This window comes from Phytophthora sojae (genome assembly GCF_000149755.1).
Source record: "Phytophthora sojae unplaced genomic scaffold PHYSOscaffold_12, whole genome shotgun sequence".
NCBI lineage: Eukaryota > Oomycota > Peronosporomycetes > Peronosporales > Peronosporaceae > Phytophthora > Phytophthora sojae.
In genome coordinates this window covers 1,297,669-1,318,986 of record NW_009258126.1, presented here as the reverse complement: position 1 = coordinate 1,318,986, position 21,318 = coordinate 1,297,669, and the positions used below count along the sequence as shown (strand labels likewise).

At 55.7% G+C, this 21,318-nt stretch overlaps 11 protein-coding genes across 11 annotated transcripts; 8 read left to right on the top strand and 3 right to left on the bottom strand.

Moving 5' to 3' along the window:
* Positions 1 to 667: 667 nt before the first annotated feature.
* On the top strand, positions 668 to 1,171 carry PHYSODRAFT_253676 (hypothetical protein; the record flags this gene model as incomplete). Its single annotated transcript, XM_009538846.1, has 1 exon — positions 668 to 1,171. The coding sequence occupies one exon, from the start codon at positions 668 to 670 to the stop codon at positions 1,169 to 1,171; it is 504 nt and encodes a 167-aa protein (XP_009537141.1).
* Positions 1,172 to 1,401: 230 nt separating this feature from the next.
* PHYSODRAFT_253648 (hypothetical protein) lies at positions 1,402 to 1,850 on the top strand (the record flags this gene model as incomplete). The annotated part of the gene is made up of 2 exons (XM_009538845.1): positions 1,402 to 1,542; positions 1,593 to 1,850. The coding sequence occupies 2 exons, from the start codon at positions 1,402 to 1,404 to the stop codon at positions 1,848 to 1,850; spliced, it is 399 nt and encodes a 132-aa protein (XP_009537140.1).
* Positions 1,851 to 2,114: 264 nt separating this feature from the next.
* PHYSODRAFT_340648 (hypothetical protein) lies at positions 2,115 to 2,627 on the top strand (the record flags this gene model as incomplete). The annotated part of the gene is made up of 1 exon (XM_009538844.1): positions 2,115 to 2,627. The coding sequence occupies one exon, from the start codon at positions 2,115 to 2,117 to the stop codon at positions 2,625 to 2,627; it is 513 nt and encodes a 170-aa protein (XP_009537139.1).
* Positions 2,628 to 2,995: 368 nt separating this feature from the next.
* PHYSODRAFT_288908 (hypothetical protein) lies at positions 2,996 to 3,280 on the bottom strand (the record flags this gene model as incomplete). Its single annotated transcript, XM_009538843.1, has 1 exon — positions 2,996 to 3,280. Exon 1 carries the CDS (start codon positions 3,260 to 3,262, stop codon positions 2,996 to 2,998), a length of 267 nt encoding a protein of 88 aa, XP_009537138.1. The 5' UTR covers positions 3,263 to 3,280.
* A 1,235-nt stretch (positions 3,281 to 4,515) lies between these two features.
* Positions 4,516 to 5,360, top strand: PHYSODRAFT_340647 (hypothetical protein; the record flags this gene model as incomplete). The annotated part of the gene is made up of 3 exons (XM_009538842.1): positions 4,516 to 4,626; positions 4,664 to 4,719; positions 5,297 to 5,360. 3 exons carry the CDS (start codon positions 4,516 to 4,518, stop codon positions 5,358 to 5,360), a joined length of 231 nt encoding a protein of 76 aa, XP_009537137.1.
* Positions 5,361 to 5,560: 200 nt separating this feature from the next.
* Positions 5,561 to 5,833, top strand: PHYSODRAFT_417840 (hypothetical protein; the record flags this gene model as incomplete). Its single annotated transcript, XM_009538841.1, has 1 exon — positions 5,561 to 5,833. A coding segment is annotated over one exon (273 nt), but the record flags the coding sequence as incomplete, so codon positions are not given.
* Positions 5,834 to 14,008: 8,175 nt separating this feature from the next.
* On the top strand, positions 14,009 to 15,236 carry PHYSODRAFT_340644 (hypothetical protein; the record flags this gene model as incomplete). Its single annotated transcript, XM_009538840.1, has 5 exons — positions 14,009 to 14,101; positions 14,135 to 14,329; positions 14,403 to 14,661; positions 14,703 to 15,124; positions 15,162 to 15,236. The coding sequence occupies 5 exons, from the start codon at positions 14,009 to 14,011 to the stop codon at positions 15,234 to 15,236; spliced, it is 1,044 nt and encodes a 347-aa protein (XP_009537135.1).
* Positions 15,237 to 15,675: 439 nt separating this feature from the next.
* On the bottom strand, positions 15,676 to 16,818 carry PHYSODRAFT_253679 (hypothetical protein; the record flags this gene model as incomplete). The annotated part of the gene is made up of 1 exon (XM_009538839.1): positions 15,676 to 16,818. The coding sequence occupies one exon, from the start codon at positions 16,816 to 16,818 to the stop codon at positions 15,676 to 15,678; it is 1,143 nt and encodes a 380-aa protein (XP_009537134.1).
* A 345-nt stretch (positions 16,819 to 17,163) lies between these two features.
* On the top strand, positions 17,164 to 17,397 carry PHYSODRAFT_288907 (hypothetical protein; the record flags this gene model as incomplete). The annotated part of the gene is made up of 1 exon (XM_009538838.1): positions 17,164 to 17,397. One exon carries the CDS (start codon positions 17,164 to 17,166, stop codon positions 17,395 to 17,397), a length of 234 nt encoding a protein of 77 aa, XP_009537133.1.
* A 1,786-nt stretch (positions 17,398 to 19,183) lies between these two features.
* Positions 19,184 to 19,591, bottom strand: PHYSODRAFT_528352 (hypothetical protein; the record flags this gene model as incomplete). Its single annotated transcript, XM_009538837.1, has 1 exon — positions 19,184 to 19,591. A coding segment is annotated over one exon (408 nt), but the record flags the coding sequence as incomplete, so codon positions are not given.
* Positions 19,592 to 20,625: 1,034 nt separating this feature from the next.
* On the top strand, positions 20,626 to 21,168 carry PHYSODRAFT_340641 (hypothetical protein; the record flags this gene model as incomplete). The annotated part of the gene is made up of 1 exon (XM_009538836.1): positions 20,626 to 21,168. The coding sequence occupies one exon, from the start codon at positions 20,626 to 20,628 to the stop codon at positions 21,166 to 21,168; it is 543 nt and encodes a 180-aa protein (XP_009537131.1).
* Between the last annotated feature and the right edge of the window lie 150 nt (positions 21,169 to 21,318).

Sequence of the window (21,318 nt, the reverse complement as noted above, 5' to 3'; positions counted from 1 at the left end):
TGGTGCGCGCCAACATACAACCGACTCGATTGGGTTTTGGTACGCAGGCCTGAACTTGGTAGTTGACATGATCTTCATGGCGTCGCTGTGTCCAACCCAATGGTGCTCCCCGACGTTCCAGACTAATCAGTGGATCTCCGGCGTGGGGAAGTGGGCGCGGTGGCGAGCTCCGGTTATGCAAACGCTTTGACGGCGCACAGATGCGGGTGACGGTCAACATCTTCCTTCTGCTGCCCTTCGGAAGCCCACAAACATCGTCCACCGAATGCCCGAGCAGTGGACGCCTCCTTCGCGTCGCTGCAGCAAACAGGCCAGCCTATCTTTCACATAATTACAAATAACACCAAGCGCTGTTAGCCAATAGACGAATTGTTCGGTCAACTATTGGGTTTCAGCCAATCATTGCATCCTTCCAAAACGTGCCAATCTGGACCGTTCTATAGTTAGCCCCCTCAAGGGTGGGACAACCAAACGTGCCAGAATGGCCCGTTTTAGTTTTGCTACAATTGATCTAGTATACTATACAAATTCAAGTAATTCGCGAAAAGGTTTAAGCTCGAAACCAATCTCGAGCTTGGGGAGCTCTGATATACGGAAGCTGTACCATTCAGCAATTTGCCAGTCAACAAGCAGCTCCGAGCTTATCAGCACGCACAGCACTCAAAAGATGGCGGCCGCGGCACAGAACGACCAGCACTACGCCATCAAAGTCGCGGTCGATAGGAACGAAGGCCAATTCACAACCGGAGAATGGGAGGTCGGCCTCTGCGGCTGCTGCACCGACTGCGTGCCCAACTGCCTCATGACCTCGTTCTGTCCCTGCGTCAGCATGGCTCAAATCTCGGCTCGCCTGGGCATGATGGAGTACTGCTGTGCTCTGCTGGTCTACCTGGTGCTCTTGCCCGCCACCGGTGGCTGTGCAACTGCTGTGTGGCTCTGCATGGCGCGGAAGGAGACGCGCGAGAGATTCGAGATCCCCGGCGGTTGCTGTGGCGACTATTTGGCCTCCTTCTGCTGGGGCTGCTGCGCCATGGCACAACCTCAAGAGCTACAAGCCTGGAAGCTGCGACTTCGGCCCGCAAGACACACTCCCGGCCTACGCGCGCGGCTAACGCGACAGCAAGAGACCGAGAAGACATTTATCAACCGTAAGGTAGCTGCATTTACCTAAAAATAAACTCATACACATCCTTTTTTGCTTTGAAAGTCCAGCACGATCTTGGAGGGGTGTTGAAGCTAAAATTTTGCTATTCGAAGCGCCACGTATGATATGCATCCATGTACCCATTGTGCTCGATCGCTCGAGGCGGCACCACCGTCCTCTGACTCAAAGGCCTTGAGGCTTCATTCCACAATTCGGACGCCACTACAAGGACCAAGTCGAAGCGATTCCAGTGCACTATGGGTGGCGAGCAGGATGTTCCCTACGCCATCCACGTCGAGGACGAGCCGACCTCCAAGGACGACCAGGGCATAACGGTCGGCAAGTGGGAAGTCGGCTTCTGCGGCTGCTGCACGCACATGGTGCCCAACTGCCTCATGGTCACGTGCTGCCCGTGCATCTCGTTGGCCCAGATCTCGGCATGATGCAGTACGACCTCGCGCTCGTGCTCTTCATCCTGCTGTTCGTCCTCTCGGGTGGCGTGGGAGGCATTGTCGGCGCCATTTGGCTCTGCCAGGCGCGCACCCAGACGCGCGAGCGCTTCCAGATCCCCGGAAGTTGCTGCGGAGACTGCATGGTCTCGTTCTGCTGCGCCATGGCGCAACTCGCCACGCACATCAAGAGCTACAAGCCGGGTGACTGCTCTTTTGGACCTCAGGACACGCTGGCCGCCTACCAGCGCGCTTAGAGCCCAACAGATCCCGCCATACACAAGATAGAAAACTACTAGTAAACTCGAAACGAAACAATTCAACCGACTCCTAACTATCTGTAGCTGTTGTCAGCCATTTATCTCTTCAATAAGAACTTCTCTTTCGCTATTTGAAGGCTTGATGACAATTTTTCGATCCCAGGATGCGAAGTTGCTGCCTATTTCGATGCAACCAGCGCTCAAGCTAGCTTTATTCCAGCATTCTGCAAGCTTCCCGATAGCCCTGATCTATTGCGCAGCATGGAGGCGCCCTACGCGGTTCCAGTTGATGATGTCACCAAGCCCAATGCATCGCCGACGGAAGTAGCGGTGGCGATCCCGGTCGAAGACCCGAAGCCAGACAAGGACCCGTCCGGGATCATGCTCGGCAAATGGGAAGCGCAGTTCTGTGGCTGCTGCACGCACTGCGTCCCCAACTGTCTCATGGCGACGTGTTGCCCCTGCGTCTCGGTGGCGCAGATCACAGCTCGACTGGGGCTGACGACTTACACCTGCGTGTTGATCACTCTTGTGCTGTTGTTCTCGTTCACTTGTGGGATTGCACACGCGATCCTCTTTGTGTGGATCTGGCAGCTACGTCAACTCACCCGAGAGCGCTTCAAGATCCCTGGTGGCTGTTGCGAGGACTACTGCGCATCCTTTTGGTTCCCGTGCTGCACACTCGCGCAAATCGCTACGCACATCAAGAGCTATAAGCCCGGTACCTGCGACTTCGGCCCGCAAGACACTCTCCCCCCATACAAGCAAGCATAACGCTACACGAACGAGAAAACTTTCATATCAAGAAATCACGAACACCATTAACATGGGTTAGCCAGCAGGCCTAAGAGCATCTAAAGAGTTTGCCAAACATTTCTGTATGATCTTCTTCGTAGCGACGTGGCCTGCCTTAGGGACGCCGGCACATGAAGCCATTCATCTACTAGGCACGACTTTCGCTGTAAAACTTTCGGGAAAGCCGATTTGGGATTTCCAAGATGGATTCGCCTTCATCCACTGGTCGTAGTGCTTCCCCCTTGGAAGGGATTTTCTTGTCAATTCGATTGCTTGGCTTGCCGAGTTGCCAGATGGTGTAAATCTGATCGGGATTGATTTCCTTCTGAGCGAGCTTCTTCGCACCTTTATCCAGGTCTGCAGCGTTGGTTTTCCAGTACACGGTGGACTTTAGGCGGGCGTCTTTCATCCAGGTCTTCGCGCCGGTGCCAAGCATCCGCGATTCCCCTCTCTTCATCCTTCGTGTCCAGAATCTCGTTAACCGTCGCATCCACCCGAAGAAATCGGTCGTTGTTGGGCTTCACTTCGGTATCAGCTTGGGTCAATATTTTGGAATTTGCTTGCGTGGTCGACGCCGCGGCAGTATTGGTGCTAGCAATTAAGTTAAGAGCCATGATGAAGAAAGCACGCATACCAGTTGTCTATGTAACTCGTCAAGATCGGTGTGTAACTGAGTGTTGTTGGAGCAAAATGCGAACTGATAACATTCAGGCGGGCTTCACGGCACCTACCACCCGAGGAGTGCCAAATTTTATCGCAATGCCTGTTGTCCCACTTGGTAATCATTTGGCACATGATCAAGGCGCTTGCCTTTTTCTATAGTGGCTGCAGAAGTGTAACTAGAAGTGTAACTACATGTATTGTGCTTTGCAAACGTTTTGTCGTTTTGACTTTCGAGTTATAATAAATCAAGATCGATTTAATAAAGCGAGGTCAAAGAAAGGGACAGATCGATCTATTTAGGCCGGCTAATAACTCGATCTACGCCAATCCAAATCAGGGCTCGAGGTCGATCTGCTGGTTGATTTGAGTAGAACGAGGTCGATCTACGGTAAATCGATCCTTTTTGCGTTTTCAAAAGCGTAATTCGAGGTCGATCTAAGTAAATCGAGATCGTCCATGCTACCCCCTCCGATTTGTGCCCTGATTTGTGGACCGGCCTACCTCGATCTGGGTCATAAAACGGGGCGACATTTTATCTGCAAAGCACAATAGCTCGATGAATATACTTCGAAATGCACAATAAAGCTAATGCTTGCTGGTGACAAAAAACCTTGATCTGCATTGGGAGACTCTCCCTCCGAGCTGCCTTCGCGTTACTTTTGTGGATCGGAGAGTATTAAATACCCCCTTACCAACCGCAAACAAAGTTGAGGTTCCTTCGGAGCAGGCAACAGTGGCTCGTAATCTATCACTTAGTATTTGGTTTTGATTAGTTATCAAAATCTACTGAAAACCGCAAATTTCAGAGCCTTGTCGGGCCGGAGGCACGACTTTGTTTCTCGTTTATTTCACCCACTAAAAACGGCTCAATAGCGTGCACAGTTGTCGTGGTGTATAATATGCGTAGCGAAGTAGAATAACACCAAGCGTCGATTTACTACAACCAGGATAAAATGTGGAGCCCTACCGGTAGTCCACTTGTTGGACCCATGTCACGAGTAGGAACGGTGGAACGGTGGAGGACTGTACCGGGTACGGTCGGGGCCGTTGGCCTCGGTGCCCCGTCCCGTATGCGACGTTCTTGCGGGAGAACAACTGGGCGAACGGGAGCAGGGAGAGTAGTCATCGCAACTGGGCGCCGCCGTGTCAGAACTCAATCGGCACGAGCGGGCGAAGTGGTGGCTCCGCGGCCTGCTCAGCCGCCATGGAAGCTGCGGCGCATGCGGCGAACGCGCGCCTACGCGGGGATCAGGACGGAGGTCATGGGGCCGGCGTGGCTCGAGGCGAGCGTGTGAGGCGAGCCAAGGACGAGGGGGTGAAGGGAAGCCAAGGTGGAGATGCTGCGGTTGAAGTCGGTGGACGGACCGGCCGAGCTCGGCGAGAAGAGCAAGGGCGAGAAGAGCACGGAGTGAGCGCTCCGTGCCAGGTTAGTCAGGACAGTCGCGAATTTGCTTTGGGTCTAACAAGTCAGAACGCTTTGCATATTGAACCGTGTTTAGCTGCTTCTGCTTGTCCGTCTAATCCTCCTCAACCGTTCGTGCCTCGCTACCCACGGCGGCGACCGTGCCCGACCCGATTCGACTCGCGACACGTGGTGGAGAAGCAGGGTATTGTCGTCGCCGGAGAGGTCGTCTGTGCTGGGGAGTGAGTGTTGGTGTTCGTCGTAGGAGAAGAACGGTGCGGAGATCTCGTGGAAGTCTGGTGCATAAGCTTTGGAACGGTCGGTTTATCGGAGTCAAGTTGGTGAAGATCCTGAAGAAGAGAGTCGAAGGCCACGCATTGGTCGCGTTGAAGGCCTGATTGAGTTGAGATTGGAGTTTGTGTTCCCCCCGAGTGAAGAAGGGCTGCGGAACGGTCGGTCCGTTTGGAGGAATCGGACTAAGGAGATAACGGTGAAGAAACGCTTCGAGTAGTTGACAAGGACGTTGTACGAGTGAAGATCCGCATGTTGGAGACGGTGATTGGTGAGCTGGAACGGTTTGGAGAGCTCTGTCGGTGCTGAAGAAGGACGACCAGCGAGGAGACGGCGGCGTGAAGAAGAAGACATGAGGAAGAGGTCGAGCGGACTGAATAGCATGAGCGGACGCTACGAAGAGGAGTATGCGAGCCGTACCTGGGCGGAGCCTGCTGAGCGTGATGTGGGCGACGGTGAAGGACGGTGGTTTGGGACTGGAGCGTATGTGGATGAAGGTGCTGTTGGTGAGGAAGGTTACTACGAGGACGACATGCTGGACATTGAGTACACGATGCTGAAGCTGATTCCGTTCTTCGACGCAGATACTGCGAGTACGGAGCGCGCGAGAGATTTCTGGTGGTGCTTTGAGACGGCTACGGAAGGATTTGGTGATCTGGTACGGCTGAGGATGTTTGCGGCACGGATGAACGGTTGGGTTGCTGAACGGTGGGGCCTGAATTTACGGTTCGGTGACTTCGAGACGCTGAAGCGACGGCTCTACAATCGCTTCATCCGTCTCACGGAGGAGGAGTTGCTGAAGCGGCTGTTCGATGCCAATCAGGAGCGTTGCAGCGGGGCTGCCGTAGCTTTGCGTCAGAGGAAGCTTAACAGACTCGCAGAGTCTCAGCTTAAGATCGCCCGTTCTAATACCAGAACGTACGAGTCCGTACACCCTACGGACTCCAAGAGTCAACCCTAGACTCTTCAGTATAAATCTCAAACTGAGTGTATTTCCCTTTATTGCGGCAAAGCCGCCTACGGTGTAAATGTATCCGGTTCACTATCTAGCATAGTGAACCCTAGTCATATACATAATCAGTGGCTCTGAAGCCATGTACTGATTCTCATACTGATTTAGGTTATACAGTGTGTACCCACTTCGTAACCCTTCGGGTAACTCTCGTGTAACCCCGTTACACCCTCCCCCACCAAACTGTGGACACGGGTGTTCACGCTTAACGGTCAACCACCGAGTCTTGTTCCGTCAAGCCTCGTTCTCGAACGAGTCAATCCACATCGCGTGGACTTCTCTGAGAACTTCTCGGCGCAACGCGCCCTCACATGACTTCAAGTCATAAAGCCTTTTGGTCTTTCGACCGCAGACAGCCTCTCGCGAGATCCGCCTCGGAGCCTCGCTACTCTCGTGCTGCTGCACTGCGTGCCTCCGCACCTCCGCGATCGCCAGTGCCCGCGCGCACACCCTCGACGCCTTCCAGGCTCTCGGTGTCCGAGTACTTCGCGGCGCAACGCCTGCAGCGCAGCTCGCAGCGCGCAAGCCCCAGCACTCCTCGAGCACCTACCCGTCAGATCATGGATCCTAGGGAACGCTTTGGTGAAGAGGGCGAGGTGGACGAGTCCATGGAGGGTTCTCCGAACCGAGGGGATGCTTCCCCACTCACGCGCCGCTCCCCGAGCCGCGGCAACGCTTCGCCCACACCGTCGACACGCCGTGAAGAAGGCTCGCTGGCCCCAGCTGGCTCTCCGAGCCGTCGCGATCAAGGGCTCCCAGCGCACACGTCTCCTGTGCGCTCGCCGAGCCGTCCACCTGCAGAGCGCGCTGCGCCGTCGAGGGAGGAGCCGCGACCACCGCTGCGAACTCCGAACCCGTTCCCTGAACGCTCTTCCGGCCTCTACGAGCTGCGCACGCTCACTGAGCCACGGTATTCGCCACCTCGTGGTGAGGGCGTGCCCCTGGGCCCGTCATCTCCAACCCTTTGGACGAAGCTCAGTCCGAGCAGGTTGCGGCGCAGATGGCTCCCACGCACTCCCAGCGCCCCGAGCTGCGGTCTCTGCTGAACACCAGCACTGCCGACTACGGCTTCCGGCCTCGCGACCCCGCGGAGGCTTGTCGCCAGGCGTTCCAGCAGTCTCTCGCGCTGCACACCATTGGGCCCGCGGCCTGTACTCCGGAGGAGCTCGCACTGCGTACGTCTCTGCGAGAGCGGCTCCTCACTCCACAGTCTACGACTGTCGCGGAGTATCGCGAGAGGCTGCGGCTGCAAGCCCAGCAGAAGTCCGTGCCCGCCATGCGGACGTACCCGGTGGTACTTAGCCCGGGGGAAGACTCAATTGAGTACGAAGCTCAGTTCGAGTCTTGAGCCGAGCACAGCCGAAAGCTCAGCTCCATGGACGCTCTCCGAGCTAGCTTCAGTGAAGTGGATGTTCGCATTAAACGCAAGCTCCGCTTCGATTTCGCGAAGGTCCGAGCCAAGCGCAGCCTCTCGGCACTCGCCCAGCCGCAGATCCAGTTTAGCGCTGCGCGCTTCGCTCCTTCGAGCACTCCAGCCGCTCCTTCCCGCGAGGGAGTGAGCGCTGTGGCTCAGGGTCAGCCTCGGAGCAATATGGCTGACCCAGCAGCTCCCCAGCTTATTGCCGGGAAGCGCGGGACGACCGGCGTGCCAGCCTTGGGCCCTCGGGGCGCTGGTGATCAAGCTGATCACAGCGTCCACGACGTCTGGGCAGTCCAGGCGGAGGGGTACCTCAAACTCCCATGAGTTCTCGGAGTGGGGGTACCCTCGCCATTTCACCAGATACTGGTTTTGACCCCGGCACCGCCGCTTCGCCAGGAGGCGCTCCACATGGTAATGCAGATTACCATGCTCATCGAGCAGCGCCGGTAGAGGACGCGCCAAGCCGCCTCGCGACGTTCGACGAGTTGCACGAGACTCGGCAACGAGCGGATCGCCTTCGGGACCACGTCCACGACATCGACGCGCGTCTGGCACGTTGTGTGACTGATCTCGACAGGCTCGCTGAGCAGTTGGAGTGGCTTGGGGTGCCTCGGGAGGTCTGGGACCGACTTGGGACCTTCGAGAACGACTTCGTTCGCCTGAACGGGTGGATGAACTACTTTCGCGACCGCGAAGAGCGCCACGCTCAAGAGTTCGCGGAGCTACAGCGGCACCAGGCTGTGCTCCAGGGCCAGCTCGAACTCCTGGCCCGCATGCAGGCCTCGCCTGCTGCGCCTCCTGCGCTTGTGGCTCCTGCAGTGCCCGCGGCACTCCCACCTGTGCCTGCGGTGTCCGCGTCGATGGTCGCGTCTTCGACGCCGGTGACTGCGTCCTCGACGACCGCAACCTCCGCGCCTGTGACCTCGTCACCCTCGGTGCCTCCATCTGCACCTGCATCGGGTCCTGGTACGGGTTGAGTAAGCCGACGTAGAAGACGGGGTGCGCCCGCATCTTCTTCGGAAGATTGAGCGTGTACGCAAGGCCCTTCTTGGCCACAACTTTGAAAGGTCCGATGAAGCTCGGGCGCAACTTCGTCTTGAAGACGGCTGATACTGCCTGTGTAGGTAGGGTTTTTGCATTAAGCAACACCAGGTCCCCGACCTTATAACTTTCAACATTGCCTCTACCCCTGGCATCTGCATGTTCCTTTTGCTTGTCTTGGCTCTCAGCCATTGCGTCACGCACATGTCGTAAGACACTCAGACGCGTCGACAAGAAAGCGTCAACCTGTTTACGAACAGTAGCCGGGCTGGCATCGGCTAGCCGATCAGCTAAATCGGCTTCTCCTCCCCCACCAAGCCCGAGGCCACCACGTGGCGGCGTCAGCGGGACGCGGGGATGAGACAAGCTGTTCACGTAGAACGGCGTGTAGCCTGTCGAGGCGTACACGGCGTTGTTCAACGCAAACTCAACGAGTGGCAGCATGGCGCTCCAGCGCTTCGGCGTCTCAGCGCAAATGCTACGGAGCACGTCCTCGACGACGCGATTCACGCGCTCTATCTGACCATCGGTCTGCGGATGGTCCGCCGTGGACATGTCCAGCTTGGTGCCAAGAACCGCAAAGACCGCGCTCCAGAAGTGGCCCGTGAAGCGGGGGTCTCGGTCCGAGACAATCGACTCCGGGAGTCCGTGTTGTCGAAACACTCGGTCCAAGAACAGCGTTGCTGTACCTATACCATCGATGGTGTCCGGCACAGCCGCAATGTGAGCCATCTTGCTCAGTCGGTCCACGAAGACCACGACTCCAGTGTTGCCTGTCGCGTCCGCCGGCAGGCCAAACACAGTCCATACTCATGGATTGCCAGCAGCCCGAAGTGACAGGCAAACTCGCCAACGGCGCTGCAGCATGAGGTGACGACTTCACTCGCTGACACGTCTCGCACGTGCGCACATAGGTCCTCGTCCACTTGTACATCTTCGGCCACCAGTAGTGGGTGCTCACCGAACTGTAGGTCTTCTCACGGCCAAGATGGCCTGCCAGCGTCGTGTCATGTGCCTCCTAGAGGATGCGATACTTCAGCTCCTCATCATGAGGGATGACCACGCGGGGCGTATCCTTGGGGCCGGTGTTGTAGAACAACAGGCCTCCATCGAGGGAATAACGGTGTAGCCGCGCGCGCAGCCGCGCTGACAATTCGATGTCCGAGTCTGGAAACTCCTTGCTCCCCAGAGCCTTCAGCAACGCGACACAAGTGTCGTCCTTGGCATAAGCGTTCGGATCAGATCCGGTAATGACGAAGTCACGGTCGTTACATGAGCCAGCTCATAATCCGGCCTGCGCGACAGCGCGTCCGCAAGGACATTCTGCCTACCAGGCTTGTACTTCACCTCGAAGTTGTACTCCGCGAAGAAGGACAGCCAGCGGGCCATCCTTTGCGAGAGATGAGGCGACTGAGTCGCAGTGCGTAACGACGCATGATCCGTGTAAATCACGAACGGCTGAGAGCCCAACAGGTGAACCCTGAACTTGACGAGCGCATACTTCATTGCAAGTAGCTCCTTGTCGTGGACAGGATAGTTCTTCTCCGCAGCCTTCAGCTGGCGAGATTCGAACGCCACCACGCGCTCGCGCCCTTCGGCGTCTGCTTGCGGCAGGGCACAGCCGATGGCAAAGTCGGAGGCGTCACAGACGACGAGCGGGGTCTGGCAAAGCCAGAATAGGCGCATGAAGGAGACTGTCCTTAATTGCCGCAAATGCATCTTGATGCTCGGTGTCCCAACACCACTCCGCATCCTTCTTCAGGAGATTGGAGAGTGGCCGAGCCATCTCAGCGTAGTTCTCGCTGTACTTGTGCAAGTAATTGGCCAAGCCAAGCCACTTGCGAAGATTCTTCTGGTTCTTGGGAACCGGCCAGTCAACAATGGTCTTGACCTTGACCGGGTCGGCCCTCAGGCCACGCTTCCCGATGAAGCACCCTAAGAAGGGGATCTCTTCCGCTCCGAAGATGCATTTGTCAATGTTGGCGTACAACTTGTTTTGACGCATGCATTCAAGCACAGCACGCAGGTGCTCCACATGGTTCTCCATATCAGTCTTTCCGTGCTCCGCACGACTGTGGACAAAGATGTCATCGAAGTACGTTTGCGCGTACGCCCGATGGGGCCTGAAGAGCTGCGTCACAAGACGATTAAACGTCACTGGCGCGCTCGAAAGCCCTTGGGGCATCACCAACCACTCCCAGAGCATACCGCTCGGAGTACTCACCGCAGTGAGGGGAATGTCGCTCGTCCTCATGAGCAATTGGTAATATCCACCGACCAAGTCGAGCGCACTGTACATCGTACATCCTGTCATGTTGTTCTGACGAACATCCTTCCGAGGAATCGGCGTCTGCGCCGGAATGGTAGCGGCATTTAGCTTGTTGAAAGCATGCACGATACGCCGCTTGCCATTCGGCTTTCTGACACAGAATGTCGGCGTAGAGTGTGGAGACTTACTCTCACGCACCATGCCCGCCTCATGCTTCGCACGGAAGAACGCGTCAATGACGCCACACTGCTCCTTCGGCAAGGGCCATTGCCTCGTCACGCAGTACTTCGTTCCCGGAACGAGATCGATTTCGTGTCGAACACCTCGATCCGGAGGTAGCCCCGAGGGCGGCTCCTTCGAGACCACGTCCTGGTAATCCTTTACCACTTGATACAAGGGATCCGACGGGTCCTTCAGGATCGCCGACCCGCTCCGCGCATTCAGCGCCTTCTTGGTGGCTTCCAGGACAGCTTCATCCAGAAGCGAGGACGAGTTCAACTCTTCTTCGGGTCGTATGACGACTACCTCAGCCAAGTCTCCAGCCTTCACGGCTTCGCCGAACTCGGCCAAGGACATCTCGTCCAGCTCCAGGAGAGCAGACATTGAGGGCAAGTCGTCGAGGTTGATACCTCCGTCGACGTCGCCCGTCACTCCATTCACGAGTGTATAGAGCTGCTCGCTCTCGCGTGGAGCCTCACCGCTCAACACGCCCTTCTCGACTCGTGAGATCACAGACGCCTTGCGTCTCACAGCCAGCGCTTTGCGGCGCTGCCTCCTCTTCATGGACACCGTCCGCCCTGAAGAGCTCCGTGATTTCGCGTGCGACTTGACGCCAGGTGTCACCACCTCGTTCAGCTCCAGGGGAGCTCCAGTGTCTTTACCGACACTTAGCGAAGAGCTGCACGACCCGCAGCCTCCACTCAGTGGATTACGTGCCACTCCACGATCTTCATCCGGGCAAAGCCCCTTGTTCTTCGGCATCGTGCCGACCGCGCCGTCGCTGGCACGCAGCAGGGTGTCGCCCTCAGACGCACGCCCGCTCAGCGGAATTAGTGCCGCTCCACATCCTTGATCCGGGTAACGCCCATCTTCACTCGACTTCCTGTCGACCGCGCCGTCGCTGGCACGCAGCAGGGCGTCGCCCTCAGGCGCACACCCGCTCAGCGGAATTCGTGCCGCTCCACCTGCCGTCCGCGAGCCACGCTCGGAACGCTCGTTCTCGACACACTCAGTGTCCACCAACTCGGAAACTCCGATGTCCAGCACATTGACCGACTCGGTCCAGTGCTCGCGCCAATAGCGCTTCTGCTTCCTAGCAGAGGTGGGTTCATGACTCGTCAATGCTCCGCCAGGAGAGAAGTGCGTAGCACCAAGGGTCTTCGACCTCCAATCGAACCAAGGCTCGTGGCGTTCCAGCCACGCCATACCAAGGATGAGATCATATCTCGAATCGAGGTCTAAGACCAGACAGCGTTCCACGCTATCAAAATCCAAAAACTTCACGCCCAGGTCCACTGGGACCTTAGGCACCGTGACACGAGTGCCCGTCGCGAGACGAACAGTGACGACGTCACTTCCGCGCGCTACCAGCGCCTCAGCATAAAGCTGACTCCCGTCCATCGTAGAACGCCGGGCGTAGTTACCCGACGCTCCCGAATCGATCAAAATCGTCCATGGCTTCGTGAAGCCCTTCACCCAAGCTTGGACAACTAGCAAGCCCGGCTTGCATACACGTTCCGTGTTAGAGAGTACGGCTCTGTTCGGGGCTAAGTCCTGTCGACATCCACCTCGCCGAGGCTCAATAGAACTTAGTTCTTCCCCAGTAGGCCGCCCCGCGCCTACTGGGACTTCTCGTTTACCCGAGACAAACCAGAGCCCTGGCTCGAACTCGAAGAGCGGCTTGACGAAGCCTGGCGCTGATGGCGCAGCGGACACCCAGCACGAAGGTGACGGGTGTCACCACAGATGAAGCATCTGCGGATACCGCGACGCTGCTCAGCAGCACGAAGCTCGGCTTCTTCGTCTTCAGCATAGCTGAGGTCCATGGGTTCCGGGCCACTCGACGCGCTAGCGTAAGACGCATTCCACCCAAGTCTCGATGACTTAAAGTTGTGTTCCGCATTCAATGCGACGCTCACAGCCTCTTCAAAAGAGCTCGGGTGGGTTCGGAACACCTCCGTCCTGGCAACGCCAGTGCGGAGGCCACCGTAACGGTGACTGCTTCCGGCAGGGGGTCCGCAGACATGCCAGCAATGAGAGTTCTCAACTCTTGGACATAGTCCATCAACTCCTTCTTGCTCTGCCTGGTCGCCAGGAAGCGTGAGCGCACGCGATAGCCTCGTTAGGCGGAGCAAACACTCGGGACAATTGCTGTTTCAGCTGGTCCCACGTCGGGAAGGCCACCTCGACCGACGTCCCAGACGTAAGTGCCCACTCTCTCGCTCGCCCACCGAGCTTCGAGATAGCTAGTGCCACACGCTGCGACTCCGTCCGGAGTAGAGCTGAGCTCATAGCCATCTCATCCTCTCGGGTCCAAAGCATCAAGCGTTCACCCTCCTTGCCTTCGAAGGTCTTCACGCTCAACATGAGCGGCTTGGGTCTTGTTCCCGCGTCGGATGACGAAGTGGGCGCTTGGGGCGCCGCGGCCGTCGCCATCCTCTGCTGGAGGTGCTCTAGCAGAGCATTTTCGTAGCTTGAAAACGCCTCGAGACGCGCGTTCACCGCGTCGGGGCCTTGCTGCGCAAGTTGCGTCACACCCTCCGGGCCCAACAAGGACATAAGCTTATTAAGCGCATCCTGCTGGTTCGGGGGCAAGTGAGCGAACTGCTCCATTCTCCGCAGAGGGTCAGTCTATACAGACTCAGGTGTCGGATTGACTACAAGTGCGACCAAGTACAGCGGGGCTGCCGTAGTTTTGCGTCAGAGGAAGCTTAACAGACTCGCAGAGTCTCAGCTTAAGATCGCCCGTTCTAATACCAGAACGTACGAGTCCGTACATCCTACGGACTCCAAGAGTCAACCCTAGACTCTTCAGTGTAAATCTCAAACTGAATGTATTTCCCTTTATTGCGGCAAAGCCGCCTACGGTATAAATGTATCCGGTTCACTATCTAGCATAGTGAACCCTAGTCATATGCATAATCAGTGGCTCTGAAGCCATGTACTGATTCTCATACTGATTTAGGTTATACAGTGTGTACCCACTTCGTAACCCTTCGGGTAACTCTCGTGTAACCCCGTTACAAGCGTGATGAACCCGTCGATGAGTGGGGACTGCCGGTACTGTGACGAAGCACAGTGGTTCAACGAGAAGATGCGGTACACGGTCTTCAAGAACGGTCTGCGGAGCGAGCGAGTGCGAAGATGCTTGGTGTGTCTCCCGGTACAGTCGATTGAAGCTGCCTGCGAGTGGGTCGTGGCGAAGGGACTGCACCGTCCTGTGTGCGAAGATTACGATGTCGATTGCCAAACTCGCGGGCATGTCTACAGCACGAGCGGGTACGGCAGAAGCAGGGTCGTCGATGGTAACTCGGGAGAAATTGGTGTGGCGACAGGAGTACACGGTCTGGTGGGAAAGATGAACGTAATGCAGCCCGAGACAGAACGGTCGCTGGGAGAGCTACTCGGTCATAGGCCAGCAGTATACGACGGGGTAGTCAAACAAGGCGAAGGTGCAGAGTCCGGATACGGTCATCAGCTTGATGCTAGTCATGGAGAGGCTTACTGGTGCGGTCGTGGGCGTTGGCTACGGTGGACTGGATTGGTGCGCACGAGAACAAGCTGGCCACGGTTTGGCTGGGAAAGACATTGAGCGTGAAGGTCGACGAGCCTGCGTACCTGTCGGTGAGGACGAAGCGGATATCGAGTTTGAAGAACAAGGCGTGGCTGAGGTGCCGGTGGAAGCAAGCTGCAACGGTGAAGTACCAGGTCGTCAGTGGTGAGAGACGTTTCTAAAGAGGCTGTGGACGAGGTCAGGGCGGATCACACGGATGCTACGTACGACTCGGAGATGTCGTTGCCCAAGGTCAAGAACGGAACGGTCGCTGAGTGCTTGGTCGGGACCAAGGTCCTGCGGGCCGAAGTGAGGACGGTTGTTGTGCCTGTGGCGCACTCGGCTGAGTCAAGAACAGTGAGCTGCCAAGAGGTCGAAGTGGGTGCGGTCGTCGAAGAGCAAGTGAGAACGATAACCATGCCAGGGGGGCAAGAACAGTTTGGTGCTGTGGTGGAAACGTTTCCTGGTCAAGATGCCGCGGCCTGCTCAGCCGCCATGGAAGCTGTGGCACATGCGGCGAACGCGCGCCTACGCGGGGATCAGGACGGAGGTCATGGGGCCGGCGTGGCTCGAGGCGAGCGTGTGAGGCGAGCCAAGGACGAGGGGGTGAAGGGAAGCCAAGGTGGAGATGCTGCGGTTGAAGTCGGTGGACGTACCGGCCGAGCTCGGCGAGAAGAGCAACGGCGAGAAGAGCAAGGGCGAGAAGAGCACGGAGTGAGCGCTCCGTGCCAGGTTAGTCAGGACAGTCGCGAATTTGCTTTGGGTCTAACAAGTCAGAACGCTTTGCATATTGAACCGTGCTTAGCTGCTTCTGCTTGTCCGTCTAATCCTCCTCAACCGTTCGTGCCTCGCTACCCCCGTGCCCGACCCGATTCGACTCGCGACACCCACAACTGTGGTGCGTTCGGCCAAAACTATACTATGATGTTCGGCAGGCCAGAGTTTGAGTTATTATTGGAGCCGAAAGTGTCGATGTCACCTCTGTTCTGGCCGTAGCCCGTGCGAGTTCTCAGCCAAAAAAACATAGCTTAGCAATAGCGGAGTATGGTTGTATTTTATCAGCGAAACTCTAAAAAGCATCTAATGTATATATTGTTTGTACTTTTGTTTATAATTGAGAAGGATGTTGTCTTGCATTCGACTAACGATTAATACGCTTAAAGCTCCATCACCTTATCTCCAATCGCCAGCCCAAACGCCTCATTAAAGGCGGAAATGTGATCGTGTTCCGACCGACAGAGATAGAGGCTGCGCTCGATGTGGTACATCAGCGGCGGCTTGACGTAATGGAAAGCCACGCTGTCCGGGGCAGCACTGTCAAACTTGGAGCGCACCCCGCCCACCCTCTTGTGGTATTTGACGTACCATTCATTAGGGTCTTGCCACGTAGCGAAGACTAATTCCGGGTTGAACGCGTGCCAGCGCTCTCGGCCGCGGTGGTCTCGAGTGTCCCAGGGGTAGACGTCGTTCCACATCATACAAAACGATACACCGGCGTCCTCGGGCATCGTCCCGCTAGCCTCGTCCGGTAGACACGTCCAGTCTTGCAGAGACTCGACGATCTTGTCCAAGTAAAGTCTGTTCATCACGTAGCCAGCGCCGCCAGAATTGTAGACCAGGCGGTCCCATCGTGAGCGCCAAAGATCGTTAAGCGTCTCATTTCTGATGTAGAAGTTGAAGGCCTCGTCGGGCATGTTGAAGCGATGGCCCATTTGCATCGGCTCTCGGTTGAATCGCTGCACGATCTCGGGTCTTTTCAGGTATTTCCTCATGTTCTCAATGATGGCGTACGTGTCGTCGTCGCACTTGTAGAACCAGTCGTAGTCGTGACGGTAGTGGGTGTGCAGGTATTCCAGTGCTGCTCTGGTGCGCAGCCACAGATGCGCGTGGTCTGCGATGATGTCGAGCTGCACGACTTCGTATCGGCGTTCGGCGCGAGTGTCGGCCCCCACGACGATGGTGTCGCTCATGTTGCTGAAGAAGAGCAGCTGGTCGCAGCGTTGGCCCCACGTTTCCGCCACCGCTCGGACCCGGGTCTGGTGCTGGGCTGAGTAGGTCACGGCGAAGCACAAGATGCGAGGGTAGACCCCTGGGTCGCTCCCGTTGTGTGACGGAGCGGGTTCCGGCGTCACTTCAAGCATGTCAACGACTCGACGCGAGTTCTGGAAGTCCAACGAGCACAGTTCCTCCTTGGATAGCAATGATGATGAAGTTGAGGCCGAGGAGAGCGCCGTGAATAGTGCGATGGTTAGCAGCAATACGGCGAGTTGGCCGTGATCTCGATGTCCGAAGCGTGTCATGGCTAGGGGGCGCTACGGAAACTTTTGATGAATGAGCGGCCGCTCGAACCCATTTATTTTGGCTGCGCGCTGTCGCGTGCGGGGTGAGCACCCAGAAAGTTCTGCATCTAACTAAAGCTTGGGGGCGTCCACTATCATGGCGGCCGACACTGTATCTCCGACGGATTTTGGTACGGTCATGGATATGGAAATGCGGCAAGTTGGCGTACGTTGGCCTGCCCTGTGGTGACGGGATCTGCTAGGCACGAAATGGCCTGGCGAAATAGTGGCGGCAGTTACCAGCATTGATGATCCCTACAGATTGAGTCGGCGGGGCGTTCAGAGCCCCGCTAACTACATGGTGGAATGTGCTGGACCATCATTTTGATCTTGCTTGAATACATTGTCAATAGCGACCGGTTTCTTCGAGCGGATACGGCAGCTAAGAGGGTCCTGGACTCGGAAGACGAAGAGAGAGGAATCGCGGATCTTGCCAAAAAGCTTGGCACAGGTGCGAAGGCCTGGATGAAAGACGCCCGCCTAAAGTCCACCATATACTGGAAAACCAACGCTGCAGGCCCGGATAAAGCTGTGTGGTGATTATTCAGGATTACTCTGGCACTTGTTGCCTGCAGCGATTTCTCGAAGTTTACTCTGGTAGTTGTGTTGGTTAGAGCCAACCATTAGATGCAGCCTCTGTAGAGCTAGGTTGTAGAGCAAAGAGCTTCTGCTTCATGCAGTCTCTCACTTTGCATTTTAACTTGCAATCAACAAGCACTTTAAGCAACAAGCAGCCGAAATTGACACAAGCTGCGAAGAAGCTCGTGCAGAAGGACATCAACCCCGATCAGATTTACAACTCCCGAAAACTCAACAAGGAAAGCAATCGAATTGACAAGGTACATCCTTTCCAAGAAAGTTCTTCCATGTTGCTGTGGAGGGAGCACTACGAGCTGTGGATGAGGGATAATCCGACTCGGAAAAGCCGAATCGGCTTTCCGGAAAGCTTCACAGCGAAAGTCGTGTCTCCTAAATGAGTGTCATGTTCCCGTGTCTCCAAGGTAGACTGACCACACAGCGATTCTGCCACTACAAAGAAGTTTGTACACAATTTGACGAGCTAGCTGTTGCGCGCGCACACGCAACGTTAATTTGTGCAGCTTCCATTTTTAGGTTCTTGCCTGAGGCGCTGTTAGATCGAGAAGACCCCCCCCCCTCTATGGCAAAACAACACGTAAATTCAAAATTGCGATTCACACATAGATACCGCAGGTGGGCTCAACTTCGGTGTCAGCTTGGGTCAATATTGCGGAATCGTCTTGCTTGGTCGACGTCGGGACAGCATTGGTGCTGGCAATTAAGGTAAGCACAGCTAGAGCCAGGATGAAGAAAGCGCGCTTACCAGTTGTCCCCAATGGAGACGTAACTTGTCGAGATCGGTGGGTGAGTGAGTGGGTGTTGTTGGAGCAAATTGCGAACTGACAATGTTCAGCTCCACGGTACCTACCATCCAAGGAATGCCAAATTTTATCGCAATGCCTGTTGTCGTACTTGGTAATCATTTGGCACGTGATCAAGGCGTTTTCCTTACCCTATAGCGGCTACAGTAGTGTAACTAATAGCTCGATGAATATACTTCGAAATACACAATAAAGCCACAATCTTCGATGACAATAAAACTGCGCTGCCCTACTAACATGCTTCGCGTGACCATTGATGGTAAAATCGCTAAAGTTGGGAACCGGTTATCGAAAATTAAACGCTTTTAGTGGATTCATCATCATTTTTCAACCTTAGCCGAGTGTTTTGCTGGGGTTCTCAGCCTTGTCCATCGTCTCCTCCATGAGTGAACTATTTATCTAAAGTATCATATTGCAGATAGCGCCAATTCGACCTAATGCTAACGCTTTTGCCGGAATCGGAGAAACCTAATCAATTGACTTTGCGGTAACTCCTGCGTGCTAACTCACGTAAATTTGCCATTCGGACAACGAAGAATGCATTCTTCAAGTGGTCCTAGCCTTCGTTCCTCTTCAGTCAGCATTGACGATAAGTGAAAGAGCGGTGGTACGAGTGCAGCTAAAGAAATCAGAAGCATTTAAATTAAATTGAAGGAGTCGCAGAGTATTCCTAAGGAATCCAGAATGGGTCACAGACGTATCTTTGTCGGAAGAAGGCGTTTGAGCCTTTCCAGATGATGGCATTCTCACATTTTGGCACGATCTACGAATCAGTGCCATCAATCGAACTTCGCTTAAGCGAGTGTCGGGCTGTGCACAAGAGGAGGGTTTTCAACAACTAACCACGAAACATCCTTCGCTCTAAGTAGACGCATCTGTAGGAGTTTTATTGTTGAAGAACACGCGAACGTGTCCTCGTTTCAAACCTAATCAGCCTTAAGCTTGCTTCTCCACCCAGGATGAATATGCTGGTACTTGGGCTTGTAGAGATCATAAAGACCCCGCTCAGCCACTTTGTTTCCGTCGCTCAGTCTCAGCCACTTGTACACCTGGTCGGGGTTGAAGCCCTTGTGGAGGAACGCGTTCGCCGTTTTCTCGATATCGACAGCAGTCGACTTCAAGTTCACGTAGGCCTTGTAGTAGGCGTTCTTGGGCAGCTTGACCGTCGATTTGCCCAGTTTCTTGACAGCGTCCATGATTCCCCTCTCTTCTTCGTCGACGGTGGCAGTTCGCAGCAGCTTTCGCCCGTGGGCGGTCCCCGGCTCGACAGCATCGCCTGATTGGATCCGGTTCTGGGAGGTGTTAAGGTTGGCCGCAGAAGCTGAGACGCTGGCGAAGCAGGGTGATGAAGGCGCGCATGGTTGGGCTCTAGAATCTCACTTTACAAGGCGCTCCTTCTTGACGTCGGAACGGAAATTCCGGAGTGGAGAGGTGACGGTGCCACTGCAAACTCGCGGGATCGGCTGCGTCGCGCAGATGTATTGCACCAAAACGGCTGTGGTCCTGCTCCGAACCACTTGAGTTGTGTCACTACAAAGTTATAGACAACGCTGTGGCTGGCCTCGACCAAAGCCCATGATAACAGAACGATGTGACGTCGCGTCCTCTACTGTACATCGATACATCATGGGCAGAGTACTGAGTGCATTGGGCATGCCCTTGATCTCGCTGTTCTTAGCGGCACGGCATGCACTAACGTCGTCCGGAAAAAATGAAATACCTGTCGAGTTATCTGGAAACCACCTCCCTTGGCAGTCGTCACTGCGTGCATATATATTTATTTGCATGGTATGGCCTCCGTCCCATCCAGAGAATGATTCGTCAGTCCGCTGTACTTCGACAGATTGCCACCGTGAGCTGAGGATAACCACCCGTACATGTACTACACGAGGCAAAAAAGTTCCGCAACTACAGGTAGAGTAAATTGTGCATGTGCAGGCATGCATTCGCTCGGGAAGTAAAACTACATTGCGTAGTTCTTTGGTTCCTAGGGCCTAGCAACGCCATGCATCCACATATGGTACTGCTCAATGATTACTCTCCTGGACGCGAAGATATCTATATGAAGATACTAACCTGTAACAAGGACAATTTCAACCTCTATGAAGATATGTAAGGGACAGTCCCGGCCGCCAGGTCGGCGGGCTGCATGAGCTCAATCGCGCAGGATGTGAGCTTCTTCTCCTCCTACTAACAGATCCAACCGCAATAGGGTTCTACTAGAAATCAAGGCTTCCCTTCGTGGCTTCTGGCTGGTGTGTCGCATCATGGCAATCGTCCAGCAATATGCTACCCTGCTGGAAGCACCGCAACACTATCGAATTCGCTCCATTCTACACAAGCACCCCGGTCAATAACGTTCAGCACCATGTCCAAGCCCGTCTCGACGCCCTCACCGCAGCACAACGGGGACGACCACCCGTACGCCATCCAAGTGGACGATGCCCCTTTGACACCGCCTGGAAACCACCACGGAGGAACGCCCACTGCCCGCGACGATGGCATGACCGACATCAAGATGGGGGGCTGGGAGACGACGCTGTGGTGCGGCTGCTTCAAGCACTGCGTGCCCAACTGCTGCATGGCCACCTTCTGCCCATGCGTCACGCACGCACAGATCTCCGCTCGGCTGGGGATGGCGCCCTACTGGTGCGCGCTGGCCACGCTCTTCACCCTCGTGCTGCTCACGGGCGGCACGGTGCACGTGATCCTGTTCGTCTGGATCTGGAAGGCCCGCGCACTCACCCGCGAGCGGTTCCAGATCCCGGGCGGGTGCTGCCGAGACTGCTGCGCGTCGCTCTTGTGTCCATGCTGCACCTTGGCGCAGATCGCCACGCAAATCAAGAGCTACAAGCCAGGGAGCTGTGACTTCGGACCGCCAGACACGCTGCCACCGTACGAGCACATGTAAGAACTCGCAGTCAACTAACTACTAACTATCAGGGTAGAACGAACATGCACTTACCTTTGGCTCAGTCGAATGCACTTTCGATGCAGTAAAGTAGTAGAACTGCACTACCAGTCTGAACCGCGTTCTCTCTGGTCGATCGCTTCAGTTCGA